At 37.8% G+C, this 24,049-nt stretch overlaps 1 protein-coding gene across 3 annotated transcripts in view; it reads left to right on the forward strand.

The window, feature by feature from the left end:
- The first annotated feature begins 1,707 nt into the window (after positions 1–1,707).
- DYNC1I2 (dynein cytoplasmic 1 intermediate chain 2) overlaps positions 1,708–24,049 on the forward strand; it is a 29,667-nt gene continuing 7,325 nt past the window's right edge. Inside the window, exons 1-7 of one of the 3 annotated variants that reach the window (XM_075711554.1) lie at positions 1,708–1,718; positions 3,590–3,707; positions 5,656–5,770; positions 9,134–9,224; positions 13,482–13,541; positions 14,929–15,044; positions 23,808–23,897. In XM_075711554.1, the coding sequence (XP_075567669.1) occupies positions 3,600–3,707; positions 5,656–5,770; positions 9,134–9,224; positions 13,482–13,541; positions 14,929–15,044; positions 23,808–23,897 (580 nt within the window). In that variant the 5' untranslated portion in view covers positions 1,708–1,718; positions 3,590–3,599. Of the gene's footprint in view, positions 1,719–1,854; positions 1,882–3,589; positions 3,708–5,655; positions 5,771–9,133; positions 9,225–13,481; positions 13,542–14,928; positions 15,045–23,807; positions 23,898–24,049 lie in introns of those variants that run through there. The other 2 variants (XM_075711555.1, XM_075711557.1) reach the window with 2 other exon arrangements.

Below are 24,049 nucleotides of genomic sequence, written 5' to 3' on the forward strand. Positions count from 1 at the left end.
AACACCCATACTCTCACAAAATGCATGGCGGTTATTCAATGATCAGAAGCCATCTAGACAACAGACAGTTCTTCTAATTTTTCTTAAGGTATAGTATGAACCTTGACTCCCATGAAAGACTACAGAGGAGTAAATAATCAACACTGATTCCTGCAGCAATTGAAGTTCTCCTGGGAGCTATCCCAGCAAAGTACCAACCAACCTGTTCAGTTTATGACATGACAGGATTGCAGCCTGACACAGCTTCACTGCAAAAGCAGTCTTTTTTCCAGTGCTTGTCAGCAGGAGTTCAGAAGATATACTCACCAGACACAAATGTTTTAAATCCAGTGATTTTAATTATTCCAATTTGTAATAGCAGAAGATTTAACCCTCTCTGGAGCTGATAGTTATTGCTTCTACAAACTTAATTTCATAGTGTTGTGAACACATGCTTCACTTGAACTTTACAGGTTGTCCATATTAATTCTGCTTTGGCAAGCACAGTTTTGGAACATCAGCAGTCTGAGGAATCAAGTGCTTCACTGAGATAGTAGTCGGTAGCACTAGTGCAGAAGTTACCAAAAAAAAAAAAAAAAAAAGTAGAAAAACTCGATATATGTTTCCACAGGATACAAGTGGCAATATACTTATTAATTTAGGACGACTGAGGAACAGCAAAGTCACTTACTACCGGATGGTACTTGAGTCAAAATGAACTGCGTAACTTCATTCCCGCATGACGCTCATTGATGCAGTGTGGGTTCGGCGCAGCTTCACCCCATTCAGCACACAGATGAAGCAGTCTGCCAACGCATGATGCCCTATCAACCTGACGACCTAACTCCACTTACTGACACCCACGCAAAGCAGATTCAGCGTGGGGAATTTTGTCCCTGGCCTGACGCTCACAGCAACTCTTTTATGTATTAAAAGCAAAAGCTTTTAGGTATTTCACGCTCAGGTCACTGAAGTGGTTATGGCTACCAGCCTGCCTAGCCCACGATTATATCGTGCACTTCAACCAACGGCGGCATCGGGCCGACTCGTGTCACTGCCGGCACGGCGGCGGCCAGCGCGGATCCTCACCTCGCTGCCCGGGAAGCCAAACGGGAGGGGAACGCGAAGCCCCGCACGGGCGGACCGCCGGGGCCCGCTCTCCTCAGGGTGGGGGGCCCGCTCTCCTCGGGGGGGGGGGGGGGGGGCGCTCTCCTCGGGGTGGGGGGGAGGGCCGCTCTCCTCAGGGCCGCCCGCTGCCTCGGGCGCGAGGCGCAGCGAGCCCCGCCGTGAGGCGGCGACGCCGCGAGACCCTGTCACGGTCACGGCCCGCGCGCTCCCACCGCCGCGCAGCTACCCAAGGCAGAACGCGCATGCGCGCGCTTCCCGGACCCCCCCCCGCCGCCGCAGGTCGTTGCCGCTGTGTCCCCCAAAAGACTACAGCTCCCATCGTGCAACGCGCGGCCGCGCCACACCCACGCCGCAGGGCGCTGAGGGCGAGGCCCGCCCAGCGGGGCGCGTTGCATCTCGGGCGTCGTTGTTCTCAAAGCAGCTTCAGCCGCGCTCCAGGGGAGGGGTTCGGCGTTAAGCCTCTGCAAGCACCCCATCTCCGCGTCGCTTCACGCTCGTTCCCCGTGTGAATTCCTTTCAGGTCGCTCCCCCTGACCGTGCGAACGAGTGGGGCGTTGGGATCTGAGCGCACCGCGGTCTTGTGCGAGCCTTCGTGTCCTTCCGCAGTGCCTGTAAGTTCCTGTGCATCCCGCAGCGCTTCCGGAGCTGGTTTGGTCCTCGGCGCCCGCCGTAGGCTGCTGCCTGTCAGCTGCCGGCGCCTTTGTGGAGCGGCGGAAGCGGAGCGGGGCGCGGCGGCCGAGGGGCGGTTGGAGCAGGAGGAGGCCCCGCTGCCAGGTGCGCGGGGGTCCCGCGGCGGCCGAGCCGCGCCTGGGGCCGCTGCCCCCACCCCCGGCTCTGCGCCGCCGCCTCCCGGCGGGGACCCTCCTTCTTTCGGCCTCGGCCTGTCGAGCGAGGGGCGCGGCAGCAGGGCGGGGCGGGGCGGGGGGGCGGCCCGCGCCGGGGCTCAATAAGCGGGAGAGGGTACGGGGGGGGCTTGGGGAGGGCTTGGCACCGCTGCCTTCTGCGGGGCCTCAGGGCGTGGTGGGGTCCCGTCGGGGTGGGAGTGCGCTGCCAGGCTCCCTCCCCGCTACGGCCGGTGCGGGATTTGGGCCGGAACGCGCTGCTGGCGGCACCTGGTTCGTACCGCTCTCGTCGTGAGGTGGGGCGGGGTGGGCGCTCCTCTCCTCAGGGATGGCTCGGTTGGGGCCGCTTTGCTTCCCTGGCTCGGCGTTGGAAAGACGGGTGGGGGCGGGAATCCGTGGTGCGCTCACAACGCCTTCCTAGTGCGTTTTAAAGCGGCACAGGAATGCCATTTGAATGCCATTTAAAGCGACACAGGAATGCCATTTGAAAATGTCCACAGTAGATTTTTGTTTTGTTTATTTATTAGCTCTTAAATGTTTCCGGACAACATGGAGGCGTACATACGTTTACCCCAATATACTTACTATGAAGTATTTTGGGGTAGATGTATGAGGCTTGCATCATTTTGCATCCTTTTCTGTGCTTAGATGTGCTATGCCAACACTTGCGGTTATTCTGAATTTTCAGTCAGTGAAAAGTTACATTATTAATGCTTAATCTGGTATCTTTGCTCTCAAGCTTAGTGTAAAAGCATTTATAGATCCCTTGTCTGTTGTAGAACCGCTTCTGCACTTTCTTTACTGACTTGGATTTACTTAAAAACAGTAAAATTAAGTTTTTATTCATTCAGCCTGTTCACAGTTTTACATACCTGTGTTCTAAATCTTTGCTAAGTTCTGAAGTGGGGTTTTTTTCACCTTTTGTTTATTGTTGACCACCTTGTCTGTATTTAATTGAGTTAGCTATGTAGCAAAACTTTTTGTAGAATTTTTGTCTTTAAAGATCCACCAATTTCTTAGCAGTGTACAAAAAGTTTGGGGGAAAAAAAATGATAATGCACATATTTTACAGGGGTTTTTTTTGACCATCACACTTGTACTTAGTTTGCCTTGCAATTTATAGTAATCCTACTAAATCTTTTAATAAATCTGTATCCTACAACTGTATGTAGAAGGATATATGGCTTACATACTGCTAAGTTATAGCATGCTGATACTTAAGCTGTTGAAGTGAGAAGTAAAAGGTAGATCTTGTACCAGTACTCTCCTTGCTGTTTTCAGTCTCATAGTTGGCTCTGTAGCATACAGAATCCTATGGCAAGATCAGATAGCCCCATCTACAGTGCCTAATGTTTCTTTAAAAGCAGTTCTTTCAAACAGCATCAGATCTATGTTAGGAATGGATGCTGTCACCATATCATGGTTCTGTCTGTCTGTTTTAAATCGGTCCCTTTAGGATTGAGAATGCATTCAGTGAAAGAAATGTGGAAATAGGAATGTGATTTTTTCAGAGTTCTGGTTTTGGTAAGCTAGTGTAGTTCCTTTAATGATAGCTTCTTTAAAGGAAAGCTGCTATCTTAAACAAACAAACCAAAAAACTCAAATCAAAACCAAACAGTGGTATGATTTCTGTTGATCAGTGTTTCAGCCATGTCTGACAAAAGTGAACTGAAGGCGGAGTTGGAGCGCAAGAAGCAACGATTAGCTCAAATCAGAGAGGAGAAGAAAAGAAAGGAGGAAGAAAGAAAGAAAAAAGAAGTAAGAAATAATTTTCTCTTTGAAATTTGACTGTTTGCATATGTAACTTGCCCAAAATTTAAGGGTAGGTTCACTTAATCATTTGCTACATGTTATTCAGGGAGTGTCTATTTAATGGTTGGTCACTGATACAAATGTAACACTTTCATTTTCTGAGAAGAGCATACACCTACTGTTTTCTTTAGAATTAGCAATATGGTAAGTTAGATTTTAATTTTTTTTAAACCCTACGCTTGCATAAAGTTTGGATTTCTAAAACTACTTGTGTGCATGGGACATCATTAATCAAATCACTCTCAAGTATTGCACAAAAGCTCCACTTAATGAGTTGTGATGGTGTTACTTAGCGAACTCATTTCTGAAGTGCAGTTCCAGGGATGTCCATATGAATTGTCTGACTGTCAGTATTGTACAAACAATGCGCTACATTCTTCTGCTCTTTGACTTATCTTTAGCCTGAATTTTAAAATCAGAGCAACACTCAGGATGTATATCCTATTTGTGTGTTAGACTTGGATTATTAAGAGTCTTCTGGATTTCTCCCTAAAGTATGTGACATTCGGTGATTTATTACTATGTTTCTCCTGAATGCAGATTATACTTCATAAAATAAACTTTTGCTGGAGTGTTTTGGTGGTTTGGGGTACTTTTTCAAGACTTCTCTGTGTTTTGGTTATGATCTTGTAGGTGTTCTAAATTTAGTGTATGACTGAAGACTGGGCAGCTGCCAGCTACATGATCCAGACAAAAAGGAGAGGGAAATACCTCAAATTGTGTTCTGATGATCTTGTAACAATGTATTGCCTGTATCTGAGATTCCACATGTGATGCAATAGCTTATCAGTTGAGAACTTGCTGTAAAATTTGGGAATTGCTTTTTTTAAAAGGCATTGTACAGTATATTAGAAGCATAATGTGCAGTCATGTGAGGAGCAATTGGTCTTTAATCATGGCATCGGGATAGAATAGCTTGGTCTAGATTTTGCTGCTTCTATTAAAGACTTATATTTGTATCATCAATTTATATTTACAAAAACATTCACTTGCCAGTGACTGAGTTGTGAATGCCTTAAGCTGTGAATTAATATTTCTATAATTGAATGAGCAGTTAAATGCATGTGGAAAGATACGGAGTGTTCAGCATCTTTTACAGTAGAGCTTGTGTTATTTCTAAAATATGAAGATGGGGGTGTACTTTTTATTCTTTTTTTTTTCATGAAATCTAGCAGATTAAACTTAAAGAAAACTACTTAAATACCCTGTAAACTTAAAGTTACTGCAAAGTTTTTTAAGACTTTCTATTTTTTTGTGAAACTTGAGGTTCAAAAGAAAGCTTTCTCACTAAACAGCTTGTTGATGTTTTGTTTTTAAAAATAGCTTAAAATGTACACATGTCTGTCTGTTCATCACTTTTACATCTTATAATTGCTACACACTTTAGCATGCGCTTTATCTAGCCAAGCGTCCTAATACTTTCTTGGCCAAAGAGGGATGTCTCTTACTGTCATATTAACCCTATAGTGTTTTCTTTGACACAGTTATTGTCGTTTCAAAATCAGAACAATATGACTGTGTCTTTAAAATACTTTTATACGCTGGTACATAATACTTTGTTTTTTTCCAGTCTTTGCATTTTACAGTGCTTAGCATTAGTGTAAAAAAAAAAAAAAAGTATTCTTGATCTAATGAAGTGTCAGTCATTTTGACAAATAAGACGCTTTTTGCTTTGTCTTTCAAAGACAGTACCAAAGCTGCAAAATTTTGTGATTCCTGTCTGTTGTTTACTTTAGCTACAGAAAGGACCGCCAGAATTACTAGAGTCAAATATCTAACCTGTATGATGATAGGTTTCAGTAGCATTAAAAAAACCTATGACATCTCAAAAAATAAATTAAACAGGTTTTAATACCTGTTAAATGCTATAACTTAATTATTGAATTCTTTTTAGACTGATCAGAAGAAAGAAGTTCTTCCTGTACAAGAAGAATCTGACCTTGAAAAGAAGAGAAGAGAAGCTGAAGCATTACTTCAGAGCATGGGGTTGACACCTGAGTCTCCTGTTGGTAGGAATGTTAATACAGTTTCAGATAAATGTTTGAAAGTTTTTTTTTTTGTTGGGGTGTGGTTTTGGGTTTTTTGGGGGGTTTGTGGTGGTGGTGGGGTTTTTTGTTTGTTTTTGTTAGGATTGTGGTATTTATGCAACTAGAATGGAAGTTCTCTGGCCACTGTTTCTGGGGGTATACAAGTCTGGTTTTTGTTCTATTTTGTCCTGCATGATCTCTGTTTATAGATGTCAAGTGATGTGCTTCAGTACACACTACTAGCACTATTTTGTAAAAGATATGTTTTACAATTAGTGGATTATTTGGAGTCTATTAGTTAAAATATATACATATTATGTGTTTGTTGTTCTCTTCCTCCCCCCCCCCCATTTTCCTTGCGCATTATTCTGTATTTTTCCTCTTTTTCATAATGCCAAATTTTAATTCTGATATTTTTGTGCAGAGTTGGTTTGTTTCCTTTCTGCATCTTTTACACTCTAATTTTCCTTATCTCAAGTAGCTGACTGACTTTGGAGTAATAGCAAGGCTAAGTATAAAATTTAACTATCAAGGATGATGCCGCTCTTGGATGGGTTAGCATATTGGTTGTTGCTTTTTGCCTTTACATAGCCACATCTCTATGGAAGATGAAAGCAAAGAGGGTGATAGTTCAACTCCACTTTTTGTCTCCAGCTCTGAAATCCGAGGGGTTTAAAACTTATTTTTCAGTTTGGCTCAATGGTGAGGGTCTATTTCAACTGGGTTTGAAAATAAAAAATAATAATAATTTGTTATGGATATAGTATATCTGTGACTATATATCTTCATGATTGCTTTTGCATAATCCTCAAGTGTTCAAAAGTGAATGTGGAATAAACACCATTATAGCTGCTCCCATTCCAACAGCCACAGCAGTCATTTTCAGTAGTTTGAACGGCTCTCAGTTTAGAGACTGCTTTTGGGCTATGTTAGCAGTAGTATATAGCATTTTAAGTAATCAGCTCTTACCTACTAGAGATTTTGTTTCGCAGACTAATAGTTGAACACTTTCTTGTGTGAGGTTTTGCTAAGGCAGCTGATGAGACTCTTGCAGAAATGCAAATGGTGGTTGTTGGTTTTTTAAATCTGTGAGAGAGAATCTAAAAACTACAGGATAGTCAGTCCTCAAAGCAAGTCATTGCATAGTCTTAGAGTAGCTAATTGTGAAAAGCAATTTGAGGTGCTGGCATGTAAGTCTGGGGCACACCCCTGCGAGTGCTGTGTTTAATTCCATTAAGCATCTACTTAACCGCACCATTCAACATACACAGATTTGCAGGGAATTCATTCTATTCCCTTTCAAGATTCCCAGATTCTGATCTGGATCCTAAATCAAGCTAAAGTGTCCTACTTGCTACCTTTTAGTAGCGTGCCTGAGGCACAGGCTCAGTCTGCTGACTGGATACTGGCAAAGTATGATAGTATAGTGATCCTACACCTGAACTGAAGCTAACTCGCATCTAACCAGCTTGGTGTGCAGACAGCTTGATCTCGCCTTGTCAGTGCAGGTGGATAGCTTGAGATTAGATTCCTTCGTAGAAAATTGTATAAAAAAATTCCTAAGGCAATTCCTGTCGACTGCCAGAGAGGTAGCTCTCTTATGGGAAGAGGGACCTTAACAATGTAAGTATGCTTTTGATATCTACCATACTTGTTATTTAAGAAGCCATAAGTTAGTGAACCAAAATAACTTTCAAGAAGGTATCATAGTTTCATCCTCTCTTGGGGTAGGTGGAATTTTACTTGGTCTTTTCGTAAGACTGGCCTTTAAATAGGTTTCACCTCACTAATGGGAAGACTTTCTTGAAAACACAAGAGGGCACTGTAGCATCAAAACTAAGCTACTGAATTCTTTTGGCCTTGCTTACTGCTAGATAGCACTGACTTTGTAAATGGTAACGAGATATGTTTCTAATGTCACCTCTTCAGTTAAGAAAGGGTGACATTAAAATGTCATAGTTTCTGATAACCCTCAAAAATAATGTAGGAATATTAGGGCCTATGGGCATTTCCCTCAGTATAAATTATTCAGTAGATGGCTATGATGAGTTGAAGAATATATATACACTCATGCACCTATGTTTATATAGATATATGTATAAAGTGTAAGTGTGTTTATGTATGAATTGATGAAGTATAACTCTAGACCTGTATAAAAGTCTCCTGTAGGAGGAATGAATTTTTAATAAATTGAAGTATTCACTGTGATTTTGTAAATTTAGGGTAGAATTTTTGTCACCCACAGTCATGTCTCCCTTTTGGGAGGGGATGCAAAAATTCTTCAGAATTCACAATATATTTGTGATTTCAGGAGATTGCAGATCTAAATTCAGAATTCTCCCTTGCCTGACCCCTGACAGAGTAGGTACCAATTTATATACATAACTTGTGTTCAGTTGGTTAAAGGTTCTTTTTAAGGGTTGCTAAGGGGTGAGAGTGTTCTGTGAATGTTTTACATATTGCTGAAAAGTGAAGCATATAAGGAGCTTCAACACACACCCTGATTCTTAAGCATAAACCTAAGTTTCATTAAATAATGTTTCACTATTTCTAAAAAGAAAAGTTGAAAGAAATACTGAAATAGCTTTGTGTTTGTATCAGATTGCATTATATCATTCACTATTATGTATCAGTTCCAAAAAACATGTTACCTTTTAAACAGTAATTGGAATCTTCATCTACAGGCTGAAAATGTACTGACTTTTACTTAAAAAATTTCAATGCAACAGTACTAGACTGTTTGTCAAGTAAAAAGAAAGAAAATGCGAAGATCTCCACAAACCCAACACTAGGAACTTCGCTGTAATTCACAGGATTTATGTTCATTTGATTCCAACTAGAACAAAAATAACAGTATGCTGTATGACAAAGGCACTTCTTTTGGTCCACGCTTCGGTGATTATATATTTTGAAATAAAATTACTAGTTAAACGCATCCAATGTCTAATTTTTAAGAAATACTGATGTCAAAGCTATATTAACAACTATCTTCCTTTTATGTTTAAGCAACATGATTTAGCTTAACCCTTTGAAAATTGATGCCATCATTTGTCAGAAGTTCAGTTTAAAAATATATTTTCAATTCATTTTCTCTTAAATGTCTTTCCCTCCATGTCTTTCTGTATGCACCAGATGCATAAATACCAAACAATTGCATGAAAGTCCAGCATGAATTGTTAACATTGTCTTTTCCCCTCTCTTTCTACTGTTCATTTTCATCCATGTATTTTTTGTTTGCCATCACTTTTTTTTTTAATACTTCATGTTAAATTAATTTGAAAACATCCTAAGCTGTGCAACCTCTGCGAGTAGTAACAGCGGATACCTGTCTGTTTCACTATTTAGTCCCTCCTCCTACCTCTCCGTCTTCCAAATCTGTGAGTACGCCAAGTGAGGCTGGAAGCCAGGACTCTGGTGATGGCGCTGTTGGATCTAGGTACGTCACTTTCCTTGTCATATTCCTTTGTTTAATACTCATATTCTAAATAATTAAGCTTTAGAAGAAATCAAGGTTAATTACTTGATCATAATATAATAATATGAGGTTACAAGTGTTATTGAATCTGTGAACAATTAGTGTTTTACAGAATTACTTTAAAATTTGAAATGCAACGACACTTACTAATCTAAAATCGCCAATGTTAACATGGAGTTGTTTAGACTTACAAGTTTAAAGTAAAATGAGGCTGAATGTCTTGTGGTAATGTTGTTGTAAGCATGAGTGCCTCAGGACAATAGAAGACTGGAAAAGTCCTACTTCTGGGCTCTTTCCAGCTTTTTCTAAAGGATGGTGTGTATGGGTGATAGCCTATTTCCTTTTTCCCTCTATTCTGGTTGGTCTAATAAAAGATACCGTCTACAAACTTTGCCTTGCTTCTGATTTCTACACCCACCCCACCTCCCTACCCCCCGCCCCTTACTCAGAACAGTATTTCTTGTTATTTCACCTTGCAGCCACCACTGTAACACAACAATACCACTCACAATCTCTCGCATTTGGCCAAAATATAGCACCATGTTAGTACGGCCACCTGCTTTTTTCAGTTCCAGCTGCATCTATTTGACCATTTTTTTTTGTGCATGACAGTTTGAGGAAATGCTGCTCTGAAGAGAGTCAGATAAATATTAATTATTAATGTACTTAAAATTTACTGAGTATGCATTGTGGATGAAGTTTAGTTAAAGCAGTTGTCAATTACTTTTGTGCTTATATGAGTATTTGTGTTGGAGAAAGAGTGAATACTTATACCGCTTTGAAACATCTTCTTGAAAGACTACAGTAACATCATGTATGTGTGTGGATTATGCATGCATAACTATATGCAGTATTAATCTGAAAATATTCAAGATTTCAATGACCTGAACAAAGGTTGAAAGGTGCCTATTTCTAAGTAGCAACCATTAAGTTAAAACAGAGAATGTGTCAGGCAGCAGGGATGAACCCAAACAGTGCCCAGGTGTGATCTTGGGCATAGCTTATTCACTATGCAATTGAAGTTCACCTGTCATGTTAATAAAGAACCAATATAATTGTTCCTTAACCAAGTAATAAGCAAATTTTAAATTATTTGAAATCTGTGATTACTGCTTATTAAATTGTCATTTTATATTTAAGTTCACTGTCTAGAAGGAAAAAAAAGGATTATTTGACTTTTTTAAAAAACAAGAATTTCTTACCATTCATACATAATTTAAATTCAATATGAAACAATATGTATAGGCCACATATCTGTAACTGAATGCCATGTTGTGTCCTGAATTTATCTCCACATCATAGGTGTACTGTGCTCTCTGATTGTATGTTCCTCAGAAATAGTAACATAATGTTATATGTGTACATTTTCTTATGAAGCCTTGAGAAAACTTGTATCCTAAGCCTCTATAGCTTCATGCATTTGCAAACTTTAAAACTAAGTCTGTGTCTTGACAATTTCCCAGACATGGAAGCATAAAAAGATTGTGGTCTTGAAGGCATGGAGGTATGAACATATAGCTAAATTGAAGTCTCTGTATGTAGAGTCGCTGTTAGAGTCCCCTTGCTTATTCTCTGACCACCGGATAACGTTCTTCCCCTCCCTGAGTAAACATGTCTATATCGTAGTCTATTAGTATGAGTTTGTACAGTGTTCCTAATGTACACATACACTTGAACCTGAAAGTTAATGAGAAAAGTTGGACTCTGTGATATCCTTTAGTGTTATACCTGGCATTTTCATATCAGTATGAGATATGTTAGAAAGCTCAAGTTGTTCCACTATGCGTAATAATCTTAAAACAAACCCTTTCATATTAGTGTACTATTTCAGGTTTGGGGTGTGGTTTGGGTTTTGGTGGCTTTTTTTTTTTTTTTTGTCTCTGGCCATTTGTTCTCTGGTCATGCTGCAGCTATACTTTACAAAGATGATCTCCTTTGTTAGTTTAGTCTTTTCTCCCCTATGATGCTGAATCTTGCCTGTAACGTTTACTTACTTAGTAATTAGTAGAGCGGTGTTCAGACTATTACTTCCATCTGTCTTGCTTTATTTCACCAGTAAAGAGTTTTGTTTCCCAGTTTGATGCTGTTCTTTCTTTCCTCAGTTAAGAATATAAATTCAAGACTGGAGATTAATACAGTTGGTTTACTTTTAGGTTAGGTGGATGCTTCATAGAATTAGTTTAAATGCAGAAAATACTTTTTAGAGATATAGGAAGTGTTAGGTATATGCCTAGATACAGAGAAGTTTGAGCATATGTGGAAGAATATTCACTAAAACTTGTAGATACATTCATTTAACTGAAGGCATAACAAACATCTGGAAAGCAAAAGGAACGGTATTTTACATCATTTTGTTATACATATAATAAGTGAATTTTATCTCAGGATGTTACCTTTATTTTAAAAGAATATAACTGAGAAAGATTTTAACTGTACATCCTGTACTGCTTGTTGACTTCAACTGTTTTAAAAGGCACGCTATCCCTGGTACCACCAAAGCAACTGTTGAAAGTTAAAAGAATGCTTTGAAAGCAGGAAAGCAACCTCAGGAAGAGCTAGGTCTTAAGCAGGCACAAAAGTTGGAGCCCTTTAAATTTGTAGCCCTTTCCCCAAGTTTGTCTCAAGTGGGATTGAAAAAGCTGAGAAAATGATTGACAAGTATTCTGGTAAGGCAGCATTTGGATCTGTAGATAAGTCATTCTTTGCAGATGCAACATGAAGGTTGGGGTGGTGGTGGTTTGGTTTTGCTTTTTTTTTTTTTTTTTTTTTTAAATGCATGATTGAACAACATATGAGCAATATCCAGCCTGAGGTCTCAGGCACCAAATTAAACTCCAAGCTTAAATCTACTTGGTCAAGAAAAATAGCAGAGACCTAAAGAATAAGTATACTATATTAGCTTTATGGTAAAATGGTGTATTTTCCGATGCACAAAAGATACGGAAAGGTTTTAGAGATTTAGGTGTTATGCTATTGCTGTGGATGCAATAGCAGTTATGTAGAATGATTTGCTAAATATGAAGACAGTGGATTTGTAATTTTTAATTAAACTATAATTAGTTATTTTTCTAATGCATACTTTATACAAGAACAAGGTAGTGCATGACGCACCCATATTTATGAGGTTTTATGGCATTGCCTGTACTTTTTTTGAGATCAACTTTACCTTTAAGAATTCTGCACCTGGTTTATAAGAACATTACCATCTATGGGATGGAAATGGAAAATTACCTGTCATTGACTTGGCATAGTAAAATATTACATATTCTTTGTTTTTAAAATTTGCTATAAAACATGATGTAAAAAATATAATAGCATCTAGGAACTTCAGAAAAAACATGCATGTTTGTCTGTTAATCTCTCTCCTATAAGCATATTTTAAAATTCTGCCTAAGCCTGGTAGCAGGCAGTAGTCTAAATGAAAATTTGTGGAGAAGGGATGAAGGCTAAAAATGAAGGGAGTGGGAAGATTTATTTCCCCCTTCATATTTCTTCTGATTCAAGTCACTTTTGTAATGGATCTATTCTCTTCATTATTCCACATGACTTTGAAATGTGTTATTAATATAAAGCCCACTATTTCTAAGAGATTTAAATATCTTAAATGAAGTTGGCTCTAAATCAGATGACACTTATAAGCCCAAGGCAGTGCTTAACCCATAATTACTGCAATGTCACATCTTGGAAACTCTAGCAGTTCTCTATCCCAGTGGAAATGCATTTTTGCCCCTCTACCAAAAGGCTTATGTGTTGACTCATTTCCTTTACCAATATGACAGTTTCCTCCACATATTTACTGCTCTGGGCAAGATTGCATTACGCTGACAAATCTGTCTTCATATGACATGAGCAAATCTGAACAGATTTTAAAAGGAATTTGAAGTTTTTAATGGTTCTTGTCAGCATTTAAAATATTTTATTTGCCTCATAAAGGCTACATTTGTTTGCAGATCTTTAACTTTCAATCTTTAAAATAATTTAATTCTTTTCTAATAGCTCTGAATTCTGTGTTTGCTTTTTAACTTTTGTATTTACTGCATGTATTATTGCACTGAATGGTTGCTGAATTTCCCTTAACTGTTACATTGCTTTGTTTCTTGTGAACAATGAAATAACTGTAAGCTTACTGTAACTCTAGCATTTCATAGTGTGTATTTGCTTCACTAATCTCTGGCCTTTTTTGCTAATGCTGCATGATTGTTCAACCTGGGGTATCAGGACGCTGCATTGGGATACTGATCCATCAGTTCTTCAGCTCCACTCTGATTCCGATCTGGGGTATTGCATAGATTTCTTATATTCCCTCTTTCATGTACTTATGGATAATAAGAGTTTATTTTTTCTTTAAGACTTCCAAGTTATTGTTAAGAGACTATTCTGTGAGTAACAGAAATTCACTATCCCTAGGCTTAGTGCACTTTGCTTGCAATGGAAAATTTTTATATTATTTAATATACATAAGATGCTTATTTCTAATAACAAAACTTACTTATTCATGTTTTTCTTTGAGCCTTTCTTTAGCAAAATGTAAACTTCAAAAAGTAATTTTTTTAAAATAAAAAGCTTAGAATAACTGTATTTAAAACCAGAGTGACTCCCATCTTTTCTTATAAATATGTTTATAAAAGCTGTAGCTCATTATAAGCACTTAGTAAAACCTATATCGTAAGAATTACAATTCTGCCCACCAAAACCTTTCAAAAGGGATTACTCTTTTTCTTTTGCTTTTATCTTAGCAGAAGGGTGGATAATAAGAAACTAAATTTGATACATAGGTAAATTGTTGTTGGATCACTGCAGTATTACTACAATACTTACTGAAACTAGCTTTTATAGGAAGTTACAGTGACTGAATTAAAATGTTATGTGGTTTTTGGAAGTCCATTATGCATTATAGTTTGATACTAGCTGTATCTGCATTTATAGGGTCTTCCATAAGCTAAAGTCAGAAAGCTCAAAGGTTTTTAGCTCAGTTGGTTAGAGCATGGTGCTAATAACGCCAAGTTCACAGGTTCAGTCCCTGCTTACTGCAGGGGGGTTGGGCTCGATGATCTCTCAAGGTCCCTTCCAACCCAAAGCATTCTGTGATTCTATGATTCTATATTCTGGAGTATTGTGTTATGGATTAAATCACTGTCAGTGTGTGAGTTTCAGAGTAGACTTGCAGTTCTGCATTCTAAATAGTATCTTAGAGATAGACAAAAACGGGCAGCAAAGTTAAAAGGACTAGGAGATGCTTTTTCCTTCAGAATAACTTAAGCTATTTTTTAAGCTTTAAAATCCTAGAGCCATTGCTGTACAAACATGACTCATGTCAGTAGATCTGTTCCACTGAAAACAGGGATATGTCATATAAGTAGCAGTACCCTAGTCAACCACAAAGAGCAAAACTTTAAAATTATACCCTATAATCCAGATATTTTTATATATATATTTGCATACCTTTCTTTTTCTCACAGATGTATAAATAGCTGCTGATTTTAAATGATAATAATAATAAAATATTAGTCATAATCATGTGACTTCTTCAGAGTTAAGTTTCAACTGGATTTAAGTTTGTCTAAGCAGTGCTGTGATATGACAACTTGGGTATTATTCTAGGCAAAATGTGAAGTAGTTAATAAAGTTAAATAGTTTTTCTGATTTCTCTATTAATTTTATTTAGACGTGGACCTGTTAAACTTGGAATGGCCAAAATTACACAAGTTGACTTTCCTCCTCGAGAAATTGTTACATACACAAAGGAGACGCAAACACCTGTTATGACTCAGCCAAAGGAAGGTGAATGGTTAACTTATTACTACATAAGTTATTTTTGTTTTCTTTTATTATAATAATGATGAGTAACTGAATTAGAACCAGCACTTTTGATCTTGGAACTTCATAAAGTAGAATGACGGTTGATATGTTAGATAATTGATATACATTCAATTATTAAATTCATACAGGTCTTGCTCAAGAGTGTTACTGTCATTCTGCATCTTGTTTAACATTACTAATAAATGGTATTTTCTCAGTCCTAGTAAATGTCCAGATTAGACACCGAGTTGCTTAATTAGCTCACAACTCAAAAGTGGGATATATCTTGCATTTATGGCATTTAAGAATCCACACACAACTTACTTGAAGACTGTGTATCCTTACTACAAACTTAGAAATTAAACCCCCCCACACTCTTTTAAGAATTTGAATTTTTATACCTGGAGCTTATACACTGAGTTTTAAAAGATGGAACTCATTTCTTTATTAACCCATGCAGTTTCTGTTCTCAGCAATTGAGCATGTGCTTTCCTTCAGTCATGACTTGTTTGCTTTTGAGAAAAGAAATTTTTCCAAAGAAAACATAGTTGGCTAATAAATTTGCTTTTCAGTGTTGAAACACTTTGAATTTAGCTGCAAATGAAAGTACTAATCTTGACCTAGTTTGTATGTAGTCCTACAACAAAATCTCATAGTTGTTTAATATGACTGACTTTGAGTATGTGTCTTTGCTAACAATTTTAGGACCTAATTCTACATTAATGATTCTGCATTTTCCTGCTTTTTGGTATGTGAACTTTTGGGTGTTTATGCAAGGAGATAAAAGCACTTTTTAAAACATGAAAACTCAAAAACTTTTTAAAACTCAACTGCAATCTTATGCTGGTGTTTCAGAAACTGTATAATTTACCTGAAAGTGTAATACAGATGATACAGAGTGTAAAGTGTAATACAAGTGATGCAGAATTGTTGTTGTTGCTCCAGTCTACATCAATATGCTGCTCTTGTCTGGAGCGTGTCTTGAAGTCACTTTGGCAAGTTTAACTAAATGCAAATGACACTGTGAATGAGATTAAGTGAGGGGGGGAAAGGGGAGGGAAAAGAGAGGAAGTAAATTGCAACGATATTTTGTGTTGAGAAGTTTCTTCCCTTCTTATTTCTGGGTATCCAGTATAAGGGATCGATGTATCTTCAGAACACGAACCAGATCTTTCAAACGTCATTATTCAGTGAGCCAGAATAACAGAGGATATGCTTTTCCTCTAACCACGTTTCTTTTCCATTCTTCATTTTATCTGTATCCCTGCACAGATAGGCATTTGGTGTTTTCCTGCTTTCATTTCTCCAATGGCCTTACCTTTTCCTTTCTCTAATCCCTTAAGTTTTTTTCCTCCCCTCTGTCAGGTTCATGGAAACTGAAGACTTTGTTCATAGTTTCCGTTCTTGAAGAGTTTTACTTCTGCTGCCTGCTGTCAGTGGAAATTGCCTGGGATTGTATGATCTTAGTTTTATGCTCGGTGGATAGGCTGTAGTTCGGGTTTACTGTAGTGGAGCTGAAAAGATGGGTCCATCTGTATTTCTGCATTTACTAGAAAGCTCTTTCAATACAGATGTTGTCTCCTGATCCATTCCACCTTTAAAATAACACTGTTTTCTTGAGGACCATCATTGTTATTTTATGTATGTGTACTTCACAAAAGTCACTTACAGATTCTTTTTCAGGTCTGTCTTAAGACTACCTAAATACGTTCATAATTAAGCTCTACATTCACAATTCACGGTAACATCTGAAATAGGACATGGGTTTAAAAAAAATCATGCTGCCTCCAAAAAGAGAGTCACTAGAGGAGAGATTTTGATTATGGGAAGAAAATTTTGAAGTCTTTAAAGCAATTGACAAAAGCAATATGCTGAATTTTCAGAGTGCAATTAAATAAATTAAAATTAGATACATTCTATCTCATTGATTCTTGTTTCTTCTCACAGTCTGGGGGGGGGTATTTATTGAGTATACTGTAAACTAAAGATAATCTTACAAAGTACACTTGAAAGTTGAGCTTGCAACTGAATTTACACATACAAGTAATCTTCAGTTGATCCCTTGTACAGCAAAAAGTTGCATCTCAGCTAGGTTAGCTCCAGTGTTCACACTTATAAAACGAAGTGGACTGGATCTTTCTTAATTATCATATCTTGAGATTTTAAAATGCTGTTGGAGCTGTGCTTTTGAACAAAGGAAAATAGAAACAGGTTTATTAGACATGCTGTGCAGTCATTCTGCAGGTTTAGGTCCACTTGTGCTGTAGGTTGAATTGTGCTAATGCTGATTTTGAGGGGGAAAAAACCAAGATCCAAAAACCAAAACCACCAAAAACAAACAAAAAACCCCTAAACTGAAAAAAACCAGTTCAATTTCTGTGTGCCACAATGGTTATGTAGTTATATTGTAACTTGAATTGGGAAACATTCAAGCTACAACTAATCTGTTCGGTGGGACAGATAGGAAGTAGGGGAAAACTGGTGTTAAACTAAAACAGTTCCTAATTGTCATGGAAATATTTATGGCAACAGAAACAAAATAAGACAGTTACATAGGGGAGATTTAGTGTCCTCAACTTAAAATTGGCCTTTGGAGATGCCTGTTTTGGATTCAGTGTAATAAACAGTGAAATTTAAATAATGAGTACCTTTCACCTGAAGAGTCCTGGTTTTAAAATGCAAAGGTCACTCATCTCAGAAGTTGATAGAAAAGACTGCATTCAGTAGTTGAGAAATCCAAAATGGGAAAATGCCATAGTTAGAGAAGGGAGGTAGACTAAGCTTATGTGTTCATGCTTCTGTATAGTGCAGACATGTTGTACCATCCTAGACAATATTCAAGTATGAGGTAACTCCCCCCCGCTATCTTGCGGATACAAGGCTTCTTGGCTGCAATGGTTTTGAGTCAGTGATCCTCTCCATTTGTAATGAAAGAATGACCAGTTTTCGTGCAGCCCTAGTTGCTAGAGCTTGAATGTGACCTCTTTATGCTAAGACAAAAAGTAGCACTGCTGGAATTATGACTTTTCCACATTTCTTCATGCCCAGCCCTTTGAAGTATTGTATCCAAAATAGTAGATAGCCTTGTCTTTCTCTTCTACAACACCCAGCTCTTAATTTTGAAATGTGACAGCTTCCTTACAAGGTGGAGGCATTTAGTGTGCTAACAGTTCTCACAACTTCCATTATTTTATTGCAGTACCAATATATTGATTTATTATGACCTCAAAGTATTTGAGAAAGTGCCTGTCTTAGGAAGATTGATTCTTTTTATAATATTGTAAAACAATAAATTCAGGATCTCTCCTAGAAATCTGTTTCACGCTGATTAGAGATTGAGTCATCTTTAGAGCGCTAAGGATTTTGTCACAGGAAGTCATTCACTGTATTCTGAACAGTATGGAATATTAAATTTGCCCATTAACTGAAATTAGTGAACGTGTCTCAGTTCTTATAGGAACGTGCCCACATCCAAAGTAGACTTAGAAAGTAAATCTGCAATACTTGTTCTATGGGCTCTTCATATGATGGGTGTAACCCACAGCTGCTCTTTCCTAAAGGTCCTGTGTATACAAGTAAGTGACTAAGGATATAGAGGAAGAGAAACACAGTAAGAAATGGTGTCGGGGTAGTGGTCTTAGCGTTCTCAAATTTCTTGCTTTGATGGAAATACTGATACGTGTTCAGTACTTCCTTCCCCCCTCCTCTTTTGGCTTTTTCCTCCAAAAATTTGAATAGCCTTAGTCTTCTAACCCTACTGTTTCTGTAGCAGCTGTATTTATTATGTAAAAGAAATGAAATGAAATCATGAAGTGGTTCATTGTTCTGAGGAATATAGCAGAGAAAATATGCTTTTTTTTGGGGGTTGTTTTTTTTTCCCCCTTGTTCTCTTGGCACATCCTGTTCCTGGTTTTGGGGTTTTTGTCATTCTGTGATACAGTAATGATGGCCATCTTTTTTGTTTAGGGACCAAATAAATTTATTTTGACTTGATAAAGTGTTGTGTCATGCTGGGTCTGTTCTCCCCTATTTCATAACTAATAAGCCTAAGCCTCTACCTCTCTACGCCATTATTACACTTTAATAACTTTCGTCATCATAGCATGAACATCCTGTGTTTAGGCTGCTCCATTCCCCAGCATCCTTGTTCTGCCATCCCCTTTTCTACTATCTAAATCCATTTCTCACTTCCCATGATGCTGTCTGCTTCCCTCATTGTCCAATTTTGGTGGACATAGTTTTTAGTTAGTGTGGTCAACTGGTTATTAGGGCTGTTATTTAGCCTCTATTTGGCATGCTCTATCAGGTGGCAGATTTTCAGATCTACTCTCTGAAAATATATTTCAAATTGCATTCCCTTCATACACTCATTTCTTTCTAGCAGGCAGCAGAAGCAGTTTCAACAACAGAGATGCAATTCAGATGTGAACTCTGGTATATGTCTTAATGTTCTGCAGGCTCCGTGTTGGCCATCACGCAGAGTAATGTAATCATTGGTGCTAATTTTTGGTTTTTATCTGTTCTTCTTGCTACACTGCTCTCTACTATACTGTTTGATCTCTTCCTTTGTAATTTACTAACATATTGTTGAAATTCGCATGGAAAGAAATTCATCACCAGTACCAATAAAGCTGTGTTATGTGTCCTACTTCAAGGACTTGTAACACATCTGTATCCAAAGAAAAATAGGCATATAGGGGAATATGGTTCTGCTCAGCTGTCACAATTAAGGCTTTTCCTGGGCTAATGGGATACTTGTTATTTAGTGCTGCTGTACAATATTGTGCATGTGGAGTTACAACTAACTGCAGACAGTATTATTGCATTAGTTCCACTCTTTGAGGAATTATTGTCTGGTAAAGTTTCCAAGACACAGAATGAAAATACTAAGCATTTTTGTCCTTTTAATTCTGACTTAAGCTGAGTAATAACAATTTGGTGTATAGGATTGGCTTCTTGGATGCTGTTACAGTGAATGTAGCATTTTTACATTTTAATAAGAAATAATGGACCTTTATATATTAATGTATTATCTTGTACATGCCTTAAATGTACAGTGAAATATAGATGGGGAAACCTGATATGAAGACATTCAGCTTAACAAAAGCCATCCATTTCACAGATGATTTAACTTTGATTAACCTACTCTGCAGCAACAGATTACTCAGACAACTGGAACTTCACTCTATAGTGTTACTGCTAGGTGCAGCCTAACTTACAGCACTGCTTTTCTTTCTGTCTTGCCAAAATACATCACAATTTTGATGTTAACTCAAAGTAAAAATTCAGTGGTTCATTAAACCTTAGTATTCATTGACAAGAAATTTGTTGCTATTAATGTAGCTACTATTTTTATGCAATCTCTACTGCTCAGTTTGTAACCTTAGATCCCCTGTTCACCTGTCAGAAATAACATGGAGTTAATCCTTTAGCATATTATTAATGAATAATCATCAATATATTGATGTGATGTAGACTCCCATTTCCTGTCTTCATGGCCCTACAACTTTTTTCTAAGTTTTAGCAGCCTTTTTTTAAATACGAAATTGTATTTGGTATACTGACAATTGAAATGGCATAAAATGCCAGTAGGTACGGTCAATAATGAATAAGGAGGGTGAGGTTAGACAGTGCCTTTAAGGTTTCCAAATTTACGTAGTTGACTTGAAATAAATGCAGTACACCACTGTATCGTGGGTTCTTGACTTACTAGATGTGGAACTTTTTCAGAAATAGTATGTCCAATCTTTCACTGTTTGCTGGGTAATATATTATTGTTATGCCAATTCCTTGCAAGGATACCAGCACCTGGCCTGTTACTAAATAAATTTAAGATGAAGGAGAGACAGGAGAAGTAATTAAAACAAAAATTTCTTCTCTTGTTTGTTGTCCAACAGCTTTGTGCTGCCTCTTTTGATTGTAAACTTCTGTGAGAAAGCATCCTAGTTTCGGGTAATGAGGTCAAGAACTTGTATATGTGGGGGTTTTTTGGTTTGTGTTGGGGTGGGGTGTGGGTTTGGTTTTTTTTTTCCTCCAGATCCCTTAATGAGAAAGTTTGCATATGACTTTTCTTTCTTTAGAGAGAAGGTTTTAGATTTATGTAGTTACAGATAAATCACAGTGAGATGACATGTTCAATTTCAAGTCTGATACTTTGAGAATATTAAAATAAGTGCTGTATCCTGCATTTAAATGCAGTAATATCAGCTGGCTGTATGCAGTGAAAGTACTATGAAGGAATTTAGATCTCTGTATAATATATGCCATTTATGTTTCAAACATTAAAAGGCAGGAGCAATCAACTATATGATCTTTTGAATAAAATATGTAGATTAGAAGGTCACTTAGCACTAAGGGGTTGACCATCTGCATTTGACAAGAATTTGACTCCTGTCACTGAAAATGGTACTTAGAATCAGTGTAGTATGACTAAAGGAGGATTAGGCTGAAATTTCTAATTTGGGACTTTCAAAGCTAGAATAATGTATCCAGGGTGACCCAAAACCAAATTTCTGAATTTGAAGGAATCATTTAAATCTGCAAGATTGATTGGCAGGGCGAACAAGAGGGGGATTTTTATCCAAGTGGCTGTAATGTGAATATGGTCCTGTATTTGTTGTTCTCAAAATCATGTGTGTTAACTCGTATTACATTTTTTTAATTAATCAGTGTTCACACCTATAGTGATTTGACATTAAGAATTCCGTTCTTTAGAATTGTTACAAGTTATACAGTTTTCAGATTACTAGTCCGCTGTACATGTGAATCCATCTAAAAAGGAGCAGTGTCTTTCTGTTTCTCTGCGTGATTATTTTGCCCAAAAAAGCTTTCATTTTTTTTAAGTAGCACAAAAGCTGTAATTGGCATGCTTTGTAAGGAAGTGTCAATGTGCAAGAGAGTGGAGATCACTAAGAATTCTTTTACGCGTTCTTTCCCCTTTGCACCACCGCCTCCTCAGCAGGGTCACTGAGATCACTAGCTTTTCTTGAAATGGCCATTTTCACTGGCAGGTGCATTATACCCTGTATTTTCAGATTGTTTTTCCATTCTGAATGTTTGGCAGGTTGATTGCTCTGGCTGCATTGACGGAGAAAGGGCTGACAAATGCGGTTGGGCTGGCTGAAAAGACAGTGATTACTGTTTTCCTTTGTGGCTGATTGAGGCCCTTGAAAGGAAAGATTTTAACCTTCACCATTTGGTTCAAAAGTATGAGCATATATTGAAATCATTCATGCCATTTATCCTAGTTCTGTAAACTTGTCAGAACGTAAAAATCGCTCAATTTCAAGTAATGTAGGATTGGCATACGTCATTATCATTTTGATTAAGTTGGAGTTTGTATTATTGTGTGCATTATACAGTGTCATTTAAAGCCTTCTTTCCTGCAGGTACAGTTATATTTTTATTGCTTATACTATGGAGTTAGAAAGATTTTCAGACCTCTTTAAACCCATCACTATGTGTGTGGTTTGGCAGCTGGTATGGCCTACAAGCTGTATTTTGTTTGCAGGGTAAAGGCTTGTCTGTAGACCTCCTGGAGTGCTGGTAATTGCACAGGCTTGCCATTGGGGAAAGACATGATTGGAAGCAGTCAGGCAGAAAAATGTTGTGCCATCCCATTGCCACCTCATAGCAGAGAGACAATCCTAGCAGTACCATCTGGTTGTTGCTATCTAGTCAGCTGGCCTGGCTGCTGGGACCATGGCTTGGCAGCTGGTTCCCATCCCTTGACCACCCTTTTTTTGTGTGTGTGTGTGTGCGTGTGGATTTTTTTTTACCTTTTTTTTTTGTTGTTGTTAGATAACTTTGAACATGGGTCAGGGAGATGGCTGCAACAAACAAGCCTAGTCCCTGTTGAATACTGTCTCATTACTTGTGATGAAGCACGCAGCAGGCTCCTGCTGCCGTTCCCTTGTAGACAGATGACATAGCTGTTTAACCAATAAAAATAGTCTTTTCAGTAGCTTATTCTAGAAAGTGGATGAAGAAAAGCCAGGAAATGCATATTCCACAACACTAAGTAATTTAAAGTTATTTTCTGGTTTACAGTATTCAAAGAATAAAATGTAGAAATGCAAAAAGTGCTGTAAACCTTGTCAGTATTCCTGAACATTAACATTTTATGTTATTCATTGCAATTAGGGAAAACACATTTTGCTGTAAAGTTCTCATTGCCAAACATGATACAGATAATGAGACTTGCATTTAGAATGACAGAAAAAATGTAATTTCCCTGCTATTATCTTTAGCAAAATTTGCCTCTCAGAATAGCAACCTGAAAGCTAATGTAAGCCATCTTCATGCCATGTGAAGACCCATTAGACTCTGATGGTTTCAGATCACAAGTAAGCAGCTGCTCTGTAGACTATTTTAGACATTTGATTTTTCTTTATTCTGCAGCATTAATGTGTCAGTATGTTATACAGAACATGCATCCACCACATGGTTTTGTGTGGAATCATAAATGCTTGTAAGAGAGATTTCTACTTTGGATTCTTTAGAATTTCTTATGTGTCTTATTTCAGTTTATACAACTACATAATTTAGTGCAACTAAAATCCAGGTGTAGACCGTGTTCCAGTGATCTTTTGGTTTGAGATAATGTTATCCTGGGGACTACATTTTACAAATGTAACCATTTTAAGCTAAATGATACCATTTTACATCAGCTTATTTGAAATTGTATGAAATGTTACTGTTCTTCTTTAAAAACATTGACAGTCTCACCATAATGTTTCTCCTTAGATGAGGAAGACGAAGATGATGTGGTTGCACCAAAACCATTAGTTGAACCTGAGGAAGAAAAAACATTAAAAAAAGAGGAGGAGGAAGAAGGTACAGTTCACCTCAAGACTTCTGAGTATGCTGTAAATAAAGGCATCAATAAATTTTTAACTTTTCTCTCCATTAAGTTGAAATTAATTTGATTTACATATTAACAATCAGCTAGCAAAATATAAAATGTATTTAAAATCTATGGATGTTAG

The sequence above is a fragment of the Pelecanus crispus genome, chromosome 5, assembly GCF_030463565.1.
Source record: "Pelecanus crispus isolate bPelCri1 chromosome 5, bPelCri1.pri, whole genome shotgun sequence".
Lineage (NCBI taxonomy): Eukaryota > Metazoa > Chordata > Aves > Pelecaniformes > Pelecanidae > Pelecanus > Pelecanus crispus.